At 31.6% G+C, this 15714-nt stretch overlaps 1 protein-coding gene across 1 annotated transcript; it reads right to left on the minus strand.

The window, feature by feature from the left end:
- Positions 1-1024: 1024 nt before the first annotated feature.
- On the minus strand, positions 1025-7183 carry LOC134258060 (uncharacterized; the record flags this gene model as incomplete). The annotated part of the gene is made up of 5 exons (XM_062740620.1): positions 6946-7183; positions 2673-3332; positions 2226-2279; positions 2060-2113; positions 1025-1147 (listed from the first exon to the last, which is right to left on the minus strand). Coding segments are annotated over exons 2-5 (853 nt in total), but the record flags the coding sequence as incomplete, so codon positions are not given.
- Positions 7184-15714: the final 8531 nt, after the last annotated feature.

Consider the following 15714-nt stretch of genomic DNA (forward strand, 5'->3'; position numbering starts at 1 on the left):
TATACCCTAGTTGAACCGATGCATCATTAATGCGAGTTTGGTCTGCAATTTTAACCAAATAAACTTTAAACATTTTAACTTTGCTCAATTTTCCGGAATCGTAAGGTCAGTTCCAACATTTGAATGAAGTTTGGAAGCTTCCATTCTTAGATGAAACATCCATGAAAGATAAGTTATCATATCAATCTGCACCAAAACATTAACATGGTCATTCATATGAAGATGTTAATGATTATTCACCATCTGAGTCCAAACAGTTACAAATAAACATATTTGGTGCCTCATCCATGCGACTCTAACTCTGAACAACTTAGGGCAAGTAAATACTTGGAAAAAATTCTGTTCAAAATCAAACTAAACAGGGATGCTGTGACATTGTCCCCTGCAAGTTTAAACTTTCATTGTGGCTTCAACTTACTCCTGGGGGTCATGATTTGAACAAAGTTGATTCTACACCACATGAGAATGCTTTCATTTAAATACGTCCAATTTTGCTGTTCTTGATAAGAAGATTTTTGAAGATTTTTCCTATATATTCCAAAGTTAAACTTTGATCGTCAATTGTGGACCCATCCTAATAGCCCCTGTAAGTAATGATCTGAACAAACTTGAGTCCACTCTTCTTGTCAATGATTCAACATGAGTTTCATCTTTCCTGGTCTATTGGTTCTTAAAAGGAGTTTTTTCAATGATGCCATTTTTCGCTTTTCATAAATATCTTTCCTTGGAGTAGGGTTTGGTCCGTCATTAAAAAATTGAATCCGCTTTACCCAAGTATACTCTATGTAATATTTGGTTGAAAACTGGCCCAGTAGTCCTGGAGAAGATTAAATTGTGAAAGTTTCCTGCGACGACAACGATTGCAACGCCAACGACGAAAAACCATGGACAAATTTTAATCAGAAAAGATCCCTTGAGCCTTCGGCTCAGGTGTGTAAAACAAAACTAATGCTGAGTTATATTGATAGAGCGATGTTGCCCATGAAACTCTTATGCAAACTAACCCGTTTAAGAAATAAATTACCTCTGACGTTTTCCGGTATGCAAGTTGATTTGTGCCTCTGTAAATTTTCTTTTAAAACATTTTGAAATTGCTTCTGTAGTTGGGAAGATATGTGTAATCTGGTCTCTAATGTTGTTTGAGTCTCTGCAGAAAAGAAAAAAAAGTAACATTATATAATTTTAGTTTTTAGTAATCAACACGAATTACATAACAATAATCATCTTTATCTATGAGCCTTGCTGAAGACCGGGCAATCTCGCAAATAATTGCATGTTAAGTTTTCAAGCTCATGTTTTGCTTTTGCTTAGCTATAAAGAATACAATACATTTTCTTCATTGCTTTGAGCGGATGCTAGAATGCATGAAAAGAAAAGAGAATATGAATATACATTGTAAACACGATGATTGCGATACTCTCAGAAGTTTGAATTTCTCTGCTCACAATTTCAATTGCTTTTATTGAACCTTTGATCATAATAACTGGTCGATATCATAACATTTTATTAAGCACATTGTACACACAACGAGAACAATAGACAGGCTTCTAAATTTAAAACAATATCCTCTTCAAATTTAGGCTAAATCGTCTTGATAAAATAATTTTACAAGAAACAAATTCCTTGGCAGGTACGTATTTCAAAAAAATATTCCTTCTTTATGTAAGTATGTAAGTAACAATCAAAGTAGCGGAAAGACCATAAAACTATGCCTAATATTCCTTTTATGGTGCATTATTGAGCAACCTTGAATGAAAATGTAAAGCATCCAGTTAAAACTTATTCAAACATACATTTTATTACGAAAAGTGTTTGCTTGAATAAAAAGTTAACTTGAAGCAACATTTTCCTTCAGTTATGAAGCAGCCAATAGAAAATTATACATTTATGTTATGTTTTATTTGAATGTATGCTTAGACTCTTCAATTTTATTTCTTTTTTACCTTGTCAGCATTCAAGGTATTCACATTATCTGTGAAATCTTTTTGAAGATTTTCTTCATTTAGCAAACAATCCTTTTATACCTTTAAAATAACATTCAAAAAGATGTACAACTTACCCTCGAGGAGACATATCCTGTCTGCTTTTTCTCTCAGATTACTTCCAATGTTTTCTAAAAATAAAATACATGTATAGCTCTAGTAATCATTTAGTGGTAATTCAGGAGTACATTTGTGTATCTAAAAGCGGACAAACATTTGGAAAAAAAAAAATTTACAACTAACCCTCAAGGAGATTGATCCTGTCCGCTGTTTCTTTCAGATTACTTTCAAAGTTTTCTAAAAATGAAATACATGTAGCTCTAATTATCTTTTAGTTGTAATTCGGGTGTGCATTTGTACATCAACAAGAGGACAATTTGAAAATTAGACAAATAGTACTTCTTACAAAACAATCGACACATTGTTATTTCTAAGAAAAATAAAATTGTAGAACCAAGAAAAAAAAAAGAAAAAGAAAAAATGTGATCTGGAAAAAAATCTTTTTCTTTTCAATCAACAACATAGAAGTGATTAATGGTTGATGCGAATAAGATACTGTAGATAGAATCATATTTCTCTTTATTTGATTTCTATGAATCATACATGCAGCTCTTTTAATGTTAAACGTATATTTTAAATTTATCTTTGCATATTATTTCAATTAATTTGATTTTTGTTAAAAAAACATACCCTGAAGTGTGCGAATGCATTCTTTAGTTTGTTGATCCTCAGCATATTGGTTGTCCAGTTGGTCTCTGAAATGCTGGTCTTGGACAGGGTCCAATGTTGTGTGTCTCAAAATGTCAACTTCCTTCTCATAAAAATTTCCATTTGAAAGGAATGTATCGATTTCTACTACTGCAACTCGAACTGACGTCCAAATATCGTTAAATTCACTGTTTGTGAGGGAGGGTCGTGCAGAGTGAACAGTGTTGTTTCGGGCAACTCGTATTCTTTCGATATTTGCAGAAAGACATACATCATTAACATCTGGGACATTTCCCCACCCATTTGTATGTGGAGTAATGTTACAAATGTTCCGCAGAAGAATATAGAGCAGTGAAATGTCAAAGTCATCATAATTTCCAGAATAGGACCCTATGTTTGGTAAAACTAGGTTCCTTTGTTCGGGATTTAATCTTGGTAGATTATACTTTTGTTTACTAATTTCCAGGGCAAATGTAGAAGGTGGAACCTTTTTGCGAAAAACATCTCTCAGTTGATCGGTACATGGTCCAAGTAGAAGACGACAAGCCCTGTTGGCATTTGTTGTCTCTTCTGTTGAGCTGTACTGACTGATAACGGTAGCCATGATGGAACCATTTAAATGTCACGTGAAATAAACACAGCCTAAAAGGCAAGGGTGCAGATTCATTTTTTATGTTCTATGATTATCTTTTGATTAATCTTTATACTTCATTAATTCACTGAGGGAAACACTGTCAATATATGTTTAAAGGCATAATTGTTATCTTCGTTCTCAGTACAATGTACTTTAAAGAAGAAAGACTGAACAAATAAAACGATTGTGGCAAAACTCGTCTAAGCTGGTTCATAAATTATTTTTAAAAAAATCTTTTTATAAGAAACATTCTAAGGACAGATGATACAAACAATTTTTTTTATTTGAAAAAGATTAAATATCATGTCACAAGTTTCGAAAATTGAATCTTTCTTAGAATTCTTTCTCAAAAGAACTGGAATATGACAAGAGGCCCCTGGGCCACATCGCTCACCTGAGTAACTTGGGTAATGCAGTTCTTTACCAGATTTCCATTCTTGCTATACCTATCGTAGACGTACCCCACTACCCTTTTTCCTTTTATGATTTTAATACTTTAGAATCTACACTACCCAAGGATGCTTCGACATAAGTTTCAGCTTTCCAGGCCCAGTGGTTCTTGAGAAGAAGATTCTTAAAGATTTGTTCTATATATTTCTATGTAAAACTTGGATTCCCTATTGTGGCCCCTCCCTACCCCCGGGGGTCATGATTTTAACAATTTAAAAATATCTACACTATCCAAGGATGCTTTCACATAAGTTTCAGCTTTCCTGGCTCAGTGGTTCTTTAGAAAAAGATTTTTAAATATTTGTTCTATGTATTTCTATGTAAAACTTAGATTCCCTATTGTGGCCCCGCCCTACCCCCGGGAGTCATGATTTTAACAATTTTAAAAAAGTGCTATTCAAGCTGAGTCCTTTAATTTGTTTCTTGATTATATGGCAATTTAATTCTTAATGCAGTGAATTATAATTCATTTTTAAGCACTGGTACATTGTTTCCATGGTAACACTGAAAAGCAGCAATTTTACCCAATTTTTCTTTTAATTCTGGTTTTGCAAGGTACTTAGGATGCATATTTGGCAGTCTTGAATTTTCATGTTTTTTCCTCAAGACAGTAGCACTAACCCAATCTTAGTTACTGGTTTTGCATAGTTACACTGTGTTACCATGGCAACCATAAAATTTATTTATAGAATAATATTGCTTATACTTATATACTTAGAGTTTCTTTACAGTATAAGTGACATCAAGGTGTCATGTTTTTGTCTGAATGGTTTGTTTGCTTTTTCTAGTTTTTATTAAGCCTAAGTCAGGATTTAAAGTGGCTGAAAATATCGATTTTTCAAACTTTTCCGGCTGTTGCCATAGCAACCGAGACATTTAGCAACGAAATTTTGTTTGATATTTGTTTCTGGTGTCAAGTACTAAGCATGGGTGAAGTTTCATCAAAATCGGTGACCATGCATGGCAATTAAATTGCTAAAATCATGACCCCGGGGGGAGGACAGGGCCACAATAGGGAATCCAAGTTTTACATAGAAATATGTAGAACAAATCTTTAAAAATCTTCTTCTCAAGAACCACTGAACCAGGAAAGCTGAAACTTATGCGGAAGCATCCTTGGGTAGTGTAGATATTAAATTCTTAAAATTATTACCCCCCAGGGTAGGGTGGGGCAACAATAGGGAATTCAAGTTTTACAAAGAAATATATAGAACAAATCTTTAAAAATCTTCTCAAGAATCACTGGGCCTGGAAAGCTGAAACTTATGTGGAAGCATCCTTGGGTAGTGTAGATATTAAATTGTTAAAATCGTGACCCCCCGGCTTAGGGTGGGGACACAATAGGGAATCCAAGTTTTACATAGAAATAAATAGAACAGATCATTAAAAATCTTCTTCTCAAGAACCACTGGGCCAGGAGAGCTGAAACTTATGTGGAAGCATCCTGGCGTTGTGTTTATTCTAAAGTTTTAAAATCATCAAAGGGAAGGGGGTATTTGGGGCATGATAGATATAGCAAGAGGGGGAATCTGGTACATAAGTGCATCACCCAAGTTACTCAGGTGAGCGATGTGGCCCATGGGCCTCTTGTCTTGATTATCTCGCCTTGCAAGGGGACCTGGCCCTTCATTTTCACATTTTAAACTCCCCTTCACCCATGGATGCTTTGTACCAAGTTTGGTTAAAATTGGCCCATTGGTTCTTGAGAAGAAGTCAAATTGTGAAAAGTTTACAGACGGACAGACTGACGGACGAACGGACAGACGGACGACGGACAAATTGTGATAAGAAAAGCTCACTTGAGCCTTCGGCTCAGGTGAGCTTAAAACACTCGGAAAATATTAGTAATATTTCAATGATAAGAAAATATAGACAAATCACATTCAAGGTTTACAGGTGAAAATAAATTTCAGAATATGTTTTCTTGGCCCTTAAAGTGTAATATAAACTTAAGAAAAACTATACCGAGCCAGGTTAGCAAAAGCTAAATGGTAAAAACCAGCCTATGTGATTTTGCAAATTTTTTGTCAGTTCGATCTTCCTCTTAAAATTCACCTGGCTTGGTATATTTTGCTAAGGTTTATATTACACTTTTAGCGCCAGGATAACATATTCTGAAATTTATTTTCATCTGTAAACCTTTACTGAATGTGATTTGTCTATATTCGTTTTTTTTATTGAAAGTTTGTATCATCTGTCCTTAATGCATGAAATCGAAATTGATCAAGTTTATTTGGTTGTTAAACATTTCTTTGAATACTATTCTAATAAAACTAAAATAAATGATTTACAAACTTACCGTTGAAGTCAGAATATTTTAGACCTTATAAGGCGAGACCTCATTTCTGTTCAGATAATGAACATGTAATGATAATGCTAAAAATAAATTCTCGATGGGTAAAACCAAATTGAAAACACCTACTTTTGAAAGATTGTACGGAGAGATTATCGATCGGTTATTCAAAAAGGAACAATTGTAATAGACTTAACGTTTAAAATGAAAATGGACTTCTTTGTTTTAAAACCTTTTTCTTATAAACAAGTAGTAAATGATTTGAACGTCCAACATGGAGGACTTTCTCTATAATTGTAACGCAAAACTCTTATTTTGATTGTCCATTTTATGATAAGTATTGTTGTTCTGATTGTAAGATTGATGATTCTCATCTCTACCTTCCCTTTCTTCATGGGCTGGATTATATGGAAAAAGGATAAGATGTGTTATACAAATGTATCAGAAAAACACCTGTTTATTATTCTTGAAATTTGAAGAAAAGAATAAGAATGGAAAAATTATATCCATGTGCCAACCCAAAACTTTCATCTTGCTCTTAGTAAATTGATTTGTCGCCAAGAACTTTTTATATTTGGCCTTAAATATAAAAATATGTTACTTTATTTATTGAAATGTGTTTTTACAGATTCAACTTTAATTTTTGTTTTGATTGAGAAAAGTGGATTAATATTGCAAGTTATATGAATGAAAATAGACTTGATATGCCTCTAGCATGTCTATTTTTTATTAACATAAACTACTAAGATTTAGCAAATTTTCACAACAATATTTTTTGCTAGATAGATATATTGTACAGTAGGCCTTTAGATATCTGGACGCCAGATATCCTAACTATATAATTATTGGGGATATTTTGGAAATAAAATCCAACTTACTTTTGATCTCTTCCTGATCTTAATCACAATTTCTTTCTCATTTCAGGAGAAACTGATGAAGACATGGCCTTTATTTTTCTTGGCAGACTTTGACCCTACAAACCAAAAAAAATGAATTTGTAAATGAACACATGTAGTCGTTCACAGCGTATACCCCAATGATTTGTGAATGATCTGTCTATATTGCCTATCAAAGAATTCACTGAATAATATGGGGTTTCTATCCTGCTCTACAAAATATTACTATTTTACCCAGTACATTTATATGAGCACATATTTTAGGTATACATGTATAGGCAGAAATTATGACATCCTGACTAAGTGTTTAATAGTCCAAAAGTCATTTTCTAACCAATTACACTCACTTTAATGAAATAACTGAAAATGATATACACTCCTCAAACTTCTAAATCCACTTACGTTTTGATACATCATTCAAACAATGCTCCACTGAAGTTTTTTCGCGATAATTTTATTCTGACTGTCTCTATCATTTCTGGATACTCCACGATTTGTTGACACACCTGCTTGTCGAACGATAAATTCCATATCGCCCTGGCTGTGATTGCTTGTTCTTCTGTGTGCTCTCCTTTAAGCACTTCAAGGTAAACTGATAATGCACCTGCTTCAATAATCTATGAAATTTAAATGCTTGGTGAACTATAGTGTAAGGGTCGCTTGAATGAAAAATGATCCCAAATGAAATCGAGCAATTATTGCACTACAGTTTTAGTACTGAGTCACATGTACAACTTGTTTCTTTCAGAAAGAGGTAGTGGAGGTGTGGATCGATGTGGAGTGTATGGGTGCCATGACTGAGGCAGAGGAGAATGCAGCTCTAGTGTTAATCTGTATGTCAGAGAAATACAAAGAGAGTTCAAACTGTAGACTGGGCGAGTCATACTTTTAAAGCAATATATTTTATGTAGGACTACAGCTTGTATCAAATATATTTATACCCCCCCCCCTTGAAAAGTGGGAGGGTATATAGTAATCGGTATTTCCGTCCGTCTGCCTGTCACGCTTTGTGGTACCCATCTCTTATCCGCAACTCCTCTCATACCTCTGAGGGAAATTTAATGAAACTTTCACAGATTCCTAATAACATATTGCCATTGTGCACCTCCTATTTTACTTTTTGATCTGACATATATTTTTGGTTTTCCAGAGCAAAACATGGACACTGCCATTATATTCATATGGGAGGCGGGGGTATCATTTAGTGGGCTCATTGCTCACAGTACCTCTAGTTGGAATTTAGTTTAAAGAAAATTATGTTAGTGAAAACTTATTTTCAGCCTGCATATAAAGGAAGTGTTATTTTCAAGAGAAGACACAATGGGTAATTACAAGTCGTGTTAAGTGTCACTGTACAAAAACTTTTTATAGATATTAAATGGTTGGAATTTTTGAAACATAAATATGGCACGCCAAATTCACAAAAATTAGCTAAACATAGTTTCACAGTCGATAAACAAGGTTTATCGGTTGTAAACTATAGTTTACGGACTGTTAACTTTAGTTAACAACGTTAATCTATATTTTCAACCGTGAACCATAGTTAACGTGTTGTTTCACAACCGTAAGCTATACTTAACACTGCAAACAATCATTTGCGATTGCAAAACATAGATTATCTGATAAATACAGTTTCACGATTTGTAAACTATAGTTTATAAACCGTTAACTATAGTTAACGATCTGATAAATATAGTTTCACGATTTGTGAAACTATGATTAACAACTCTTAACTATACTATACGATTGTAAACTATAGTTTACAAACGTGAATCTATGTACATCAACAAAATCTATTGTTAACGCTTATTACAGATAGATAAACTTAGATTATCATTCGTACACTATAGTTAACAACCGTAAAATATAATTTTACGAATGAAAACTATACTTAACGAATCGTTAACTATAGCTTACGGTTTGTTAACTATGGTTTACAGTCGATAAACCTAGTTTATCAATAGTGAAACTAGGTTTATCTCATTTTTGTGAATATGGCGTGCCATACATAAGGTAAAATTTCATAGATTATAGATTACCTCAACTTCTTTATATGATACAAATGGGTTTAATCGATGTTTGAGATTATACCTAACGTTTTATAAGAGATTTTTACTTTAAACTTTGGACAATAAATATAAAATAAATTGCTTCATTTTAAGTATGAAAGATCTGTAAAATTTGAAAATCCCCTCTAATAGCATTTTATGTTATTTTCAGATAAGATAAATGCCCATGTTTCGTCTTCCTCGTCGTTACAAGGCAGTCAGCCGATCAGACAGAGTTCTACCACGTCCAAGGTTTACCAGATGAACACCGAGGACGAATTGGCTCTGTTCTCTCAAACTAGATGGGTAAGTAATATTACATACAACTGGATTTTTGAACACCACTTATAGGTCAAAGTTTTTCTCTGGGTCTAAACAGCTTTGATACAGCAAGGTTTTTACTGGACTGTAAATGTATTATGTATTTTGTGTATGTGTTCAGTATTTGGTAGAAATTGATCATTAAACAAGTTCTTAATGTATGAATTCAATTGTTTTTGTGTAAATCATTTTGAGGAAGTTGCTTTTCACCAAATGCGCTAAAAAGAACATAGAGTCAAAATGTACCTGTAATCTAATAATTGGAATTTACTTATTGTGTAGATTTTTTCTTCAACTATTCCAGGGAGATTAAATGTGTATTTGTTTATTTGTTATCCCTAACTAAATGCATCATATATACAGCTTAAAGTAAAAGTGTCGTATAAGTGGAAATTTTAGGAGGACGCAAATTTAGCGATTTGTCCTTATTTTTTTTTAATTTATTTTTTTTTAGCTAGATGTTTTTTTCAGTGATTTTAAAATGCTCGCTAAAAAGAAATATAAATAAAATGCAATTTATCTTTAGTGATATTCAATTTAAGTCATTTCTACAGCCTCGCTGATAATACCAAATTAAATCCTCACAAAAAAATCCCGCTTATACGGTATAGAGAATTCTACTTCGATTATTGTCGAGATCAAATAAAAGCCGCAGACATTATTCTCCAATAAATCACGAACATCATCAAAAAATTATCAGATCAGAGGCACGTATCAAACTTGTGCAGTTGAAATGTACATTTGTCTTACATGTAAGCATGAAATACGTATTTAGACCACATTGATATGTCTTTTTTTTGCAATTTAAACACCGTTTATTGCAGAAAGAAGCTGATGGATATAGGTTTCTAAAGCTAAATGGGGGTGCTTCACGAACCTCTCTATGAGATTTTAGTGATAAAGTGGTAAAATAGGAAACTGATTTTGTTTTTGTTTATTCAGATTAATTTAGATAAGCTTTAAACAGATTTATAATTAATAAAGGCTAATTCAAATGCAGCAAAAGCACAAATCGTCTTCATTCTATTCACAGGTAAACAAACACATTTACACTCTAATGCTAAATGTAACAGCGTCATCCCAGCATGGTGACCTAATTTGTTTTTCTGTAGAGAAACGATCAGTCATATCTTAGAGCTGCTAGCACACGAAGTAGGTTAGAAATAAAGTCCTTGTTGTTGCTAATGTTGCAGAATAGCCTCCTCGGTCTCGAAATATTGTTTGAAATATAAAAGCTTCGGCTTTTATTTTTCAAACAACATTTCTCGCCCTCAGAGGTTATTCTGCAACATTCACGAAAACACAGACTTTGTTTCTCAAATAAACCTAGATTAAATGTACCATGATATTTTTGTAAATGAACCATATTTTAATTTTTAGTTTTACAGTTGTGTACCCTCCTTTGCACAATTTGATGGTAAACTTCTGGCACAGCTAACGTCCATGAAAAGCAAGGCAGCAGAATTCTATTATCAATGTCTGGAGAAAAACATGAACATGAACTTAGTAGAGATTCTAACATTTACAGAAGGTCTGGATAAATTGTGAAATAAAAATCAAAGTACTGTATGTACTGTGATGGTCCAAGGTGGAGAGGAAAATCAAAGTACTGTTATGATCTGATGCCGTGCGGAAAATATTCAGAGTACTGTCATGATCTGAAGTTCCTTCTGTGTTTGTGATCAAGAATACCTCTTTAGAAAGTACTTAATATCAGTCAGTATTCTACAGAAGGTTTTTTACTTAAAAAATGTTTTAAATTATATATTTGTAAGTGTGAAACTTTGCACAGACAGAGAAAAAAATGGCTACTCAAATTGGCCAATTCTTTCTAATTGCAAGAAAAAGAGGGATATGTTACTCAAACCTTCATAAGAATTTAATTTTTTTTTTTTTTTTTTGTAAAAAGCAAGCAATGAAATATAAATGAAGATCTGAATATCAAATAACTTTCATTTAAAACAACAAAATTGATAATCATGACAGGAACAGATTGTCACGTTGGAAGTTTGCAGTTAAAGTAGTAATTAATAATTCTCTGGAAACTATCATTAATTTTAATGATATATGTGTACTATACTAATTTGAAAAAATGTAAGGTATTCAAGGAATTCTTCATGTTAGAATATCAACAAATACAAAAACTAATTACTGATTTTTAGTGGCAATTTTATTGTTTATTGTACTATTCTTTAAAACTTTTAAAAGGAAGATAAAATTCAATGAAGCCTGAATATATTTGATATTTCACATTTTAGACAAAAATAGTTGGGAAATGTAAACTATGTAATTTTAGTAATCTTTATAACTTTGCTTTGGAAATGTATGAATGAAGATAGCTTGATTGTATATACTCAGAATTGTGCATGTAAATTCCTACAGGGTATTAGAATCAGGGTCTTGAAATGGTGATACAGTAATTTTACTCACTTTTATGTACAAATTCTTTTTTAGTTTTATTTTTATGTTTTCTTTAAAATTTCAACAAGCATGCAACAAGTTCTACATATTCTTTTTAGTTTTACTTTATGTTTTCTTTTTAAATTTTATCATGGCATGCAAAAAGCACTACATGTTAATTGTTGTAAAAACTGGTTACATTGGTCACATCAAGAATGTACTGTATATATTGTATAGAACATGTGTTGTACAGAACATCTACATTGTATATTGGAACACAAATATTGTACAGAACACACATTGTACGGACACACATGTGTTGTACAGATCTGAGGTCATACATTTATTGGTATATTTTTAGAAGAGAGAGTAAGGATTATATTTCATCATTATGTGTTGTGAGAAGTTTAGGCTTTTTTATTCTATTCTTTGGGTTTATATTTTATTTTAGGATTTTTTAAAATTAATTTGCATTGCTATTAGTATGATAAATGGTGATTTAGGAGTTATCAAATCTCCTTTGTACATGTACTTTTTCAAGATTAAGGATTTTTGTCAGTTAAAAAATGATAATTGTCAGACTGACTTTAGAAAACAATGATATAAGATATTAATTATGAAATATTTAAGAAAATATCCAATAATTTCACAAAAGTATAATTTTTGGCAAAAAATCAACCCCTTGGTATTTTTCATAGTCAAGATGTTCAGTTTTCTTGTTTTGCATTGAGGATATATGGTCTACTTCATGATCTTATTCAAATGGTGTATGAAAAAACTGAGAAATTTCTCTTAGCGGTTTTCGTTGGTTATTGTTGTTAGAAATATGATTTTATTTGTTCACATTACATTCCATTTTGTTATTATGGATAGCATTTTTACTGTGTGATCTCCAAAGCTTTATTAACTCATGATCATTTTCTGGTTGTCTATTTTTTGAATAACACATTTATCCTGTATCATATCAACTTCAAAGATTTATGCAGTAATCTGAATCAAAAGTAGTTGCTTAAATTATTTTTCAACAACTTTATACTAAGACATAGGCAATTTAATGAATCTTTTTATATTTTGCCAACAATTTATTTTGTTATTTTTATGAAGTTGAAATCCATATGGGACTATTAAGTTTTGCACCTGGGAATATTTTCCGCATAAATTATCAGAAAAGTAAATAATTTGCTGCTAGAAATACTTGTGCTTGAAATACATATGACAGATGAATTTTGGTATTTCAACTCCAAAATCTTGAATACCAAATGTTGGTATATGTTGAAGTGAGTTGGAAGTCCCAAACATTTATTCTTGAATACTTTGATATCTCAAGGTGTTTTTCAGTCCCATTGAGTTCCAGATAAAGAGGTTTGACTGTATACACCTCTCTCAAATAAAAGGTAGTTACAGCTGTAACAGAAACTTCTAGGCTTTTGTGTGCTTAAAGGATTATGTCACTTCTGAATATATTTATTTTTTTCTCCTCAGGCTTTTTTTTCAAATCAAAAGTTTATATTAACTGCATGTTATTAAAGAGCTGCTATCTACAGTTTTTATCTGATGTTTTTTACGTTATATTTTTTTTTACTATGCATGAAATATAACCATCTTTTTTTAAATTTGAAACCACGTTATCTTATTATGCCAAATCTTATTTTTTTTTAAATGCCGTTTTAATTCATTGTTTGTTTGTCATATGATTTTATATGAAATAAAACACTGCTCACTTTTTCACTACTTTAGTTTGATTTTGTGACTTGATACACATTATTTTATTTTTAAATGATGCGTTGCTAAATGTTATTTTTAGATTGCCCTTTTGATCTAGACAGAAATAATGCAAGATTTATTGCAATAACATCATAAAAAAAATTCCAACCTGCATCAAAGGTGCTTGTTCTCTGGGAATTAAAATAAACAATGGTTTTTAAACTGTTTTTATGCCACCCCCCCCCCCCGTTTTATTTGCTCTTGGTCTGTCTGTCCACCAGGTTTCCAACTCTCCCTTAAAACAAAATTTAATATACAATTTTTTCATAAGAATGTCTAGGTCAAGTTTTAATTTGGGTAGGATTGAGTCATTTTAGGCAACGTTATGCCATTTGGACTTGGAAAAATTCCTATATATAAATAGCAGTTTTTGTTCTTTTTCTTGGCAGAGGTCAGACCTACTGAAATGATATTTGGTATATAAAATTTGAATAAGAATATCTGTTTTTTCTGTTTTATGATCAAGCTAGTTTGGACAAAGTTATGCCCTTGGATTTAGAAAAAATATTATTTGAGGGAGGGGTCAAAAGTGTTTTCAAACAACTCTTGTTGTGTACATTTTCTTGATAAGTGAAAGACTGAAACAATTTGCTCGGTTTTCTTTTACACATAACAAACTGACAAAGATATACGTGCAGTGTCAGTTTTCTTTTCACCAGAAAACAAACCAATCACAAATTGAATTTTATGGTATCCACTTTAAGTATATAAAGATGTGATAGATTCATCTCAAAATAGCTTGGAGATAGTTTCGTATTTTCGTGTCACAAGCTTTTATGAGGGAAGCATCAAGATGGTAAAATGTATAAATTTATTAAGTTATCTTCAATTTTGCTTCCATACGAAAAAGTTGAAGTTTTATGAAAATGGGGCTTTTTAGAAAATGCTACAGTAAATAGTATTGTTTCTTTTGAAAGTCATGGCCTTGGGTGAAAGCCCTCGTACGAAGGCGAAGATTTTGTTTATATTTTCATATGTACCTTTAACCCTAGTATCTACATTATACCTTCAGATTGGGTGAATTGTTCTCTTGACTCAATCCTACAAAAATACTTTAGTTAACTACAATTAACTCTATTTATAACTGTAGTGAACACTTAGATATATTTTGATTTACTATAGTGATAACTATGAAAAATTTTATTTACAATGGATGTTTGATGGTATTGTTTCATTACTTATTTCAAGGATCAAATTAAATTTTGTTATTGCAATGAAACATTTCATAATTTTTTCATGTCTTTGACTAATGTTAATTACATTAAAATATATCTATATATCTTTTATGATGTATATAATACCTTAAGTAAAACGTTGAATAAAAGAAATAATATTTGCATCTCTATTTTTGTATTTATAAACAAAGAATGCATTATTTTTTTAATAATTTCCAACAGCTGCTAGATTTTTCAGTACCAAACCCTGCGCTATAGAGAGAGTTCGAATCATACGTGAAACTTTTTCTTTTCTGTTTTCACAAATCTTTTAAAAACATGAGTGAAAAATGAATTATTAATAAAATATTAAAACAATGAAATACAGAATTAAATGTGGAAAATATGATATTAACAGTATAAATTTGAAAAAAAAAATATAACTTTAATAAATGTGAAATAGTGATATCACAGTGCATTGACTTTCATCCCCCTTTTTTGGAAGATATAATTTATACAAAAATTATCTTATCAATTATGTAATAGAAAAATACTTAATTATCCCCAATTCTTCGCTCTGGAGTAAATACCTGCAAATGAATCTTGATGTCGCCAAGTATTTTTCTGATAGATAAATGAACCAGTTAATATATGAATTAAATGATTATGAGATATACTGTACTACACATGTGAAATATATGTACGAACATCATCCTACATTGACTTTCTCTTCCTTTCAGAAAAAAAAACAGATCAGTATAAACAACCATTGTAGTCAATATTGCAATGGCATCATAAACAAATACGAAATTATTGTTAATTTATCTCTTGAGTAAATTTATACTTGCCAAATTTTTTTTCAGGTTTTTTAAAAAAGAACTAATAAAATAAATTTCCTTATAAATACACAAATTAAATTAGAGACCAGCTTCATTTCGGCAATTCGAATACTCAAGACCTAGTCGAACTTTTGTTATCCGTATCATGCAGCTAGGCAAAAAAACTCATTTCGACTGAGAAATATAGCAAAACATTCCATCAGGTAGAAAAAGAAAATCTTTATG

This window comes from Saccostrea cucullata, unplaced genomic scaffold (genome assembly GCF_032062105.1).
Source record: "Saccostrea cucullata isolate Sc308-1 unplaced genomic scaffold, CSIRO_AGI_Scuc_v1 ctg1108, whole genome shotgun sequence".
Lineage (NCBI taxonomy): Eukaryota > Metazoa > Mollusca > Bivalvia > Ostreida > Ostreidae > Saccostrea > Saccostrea cuccullata.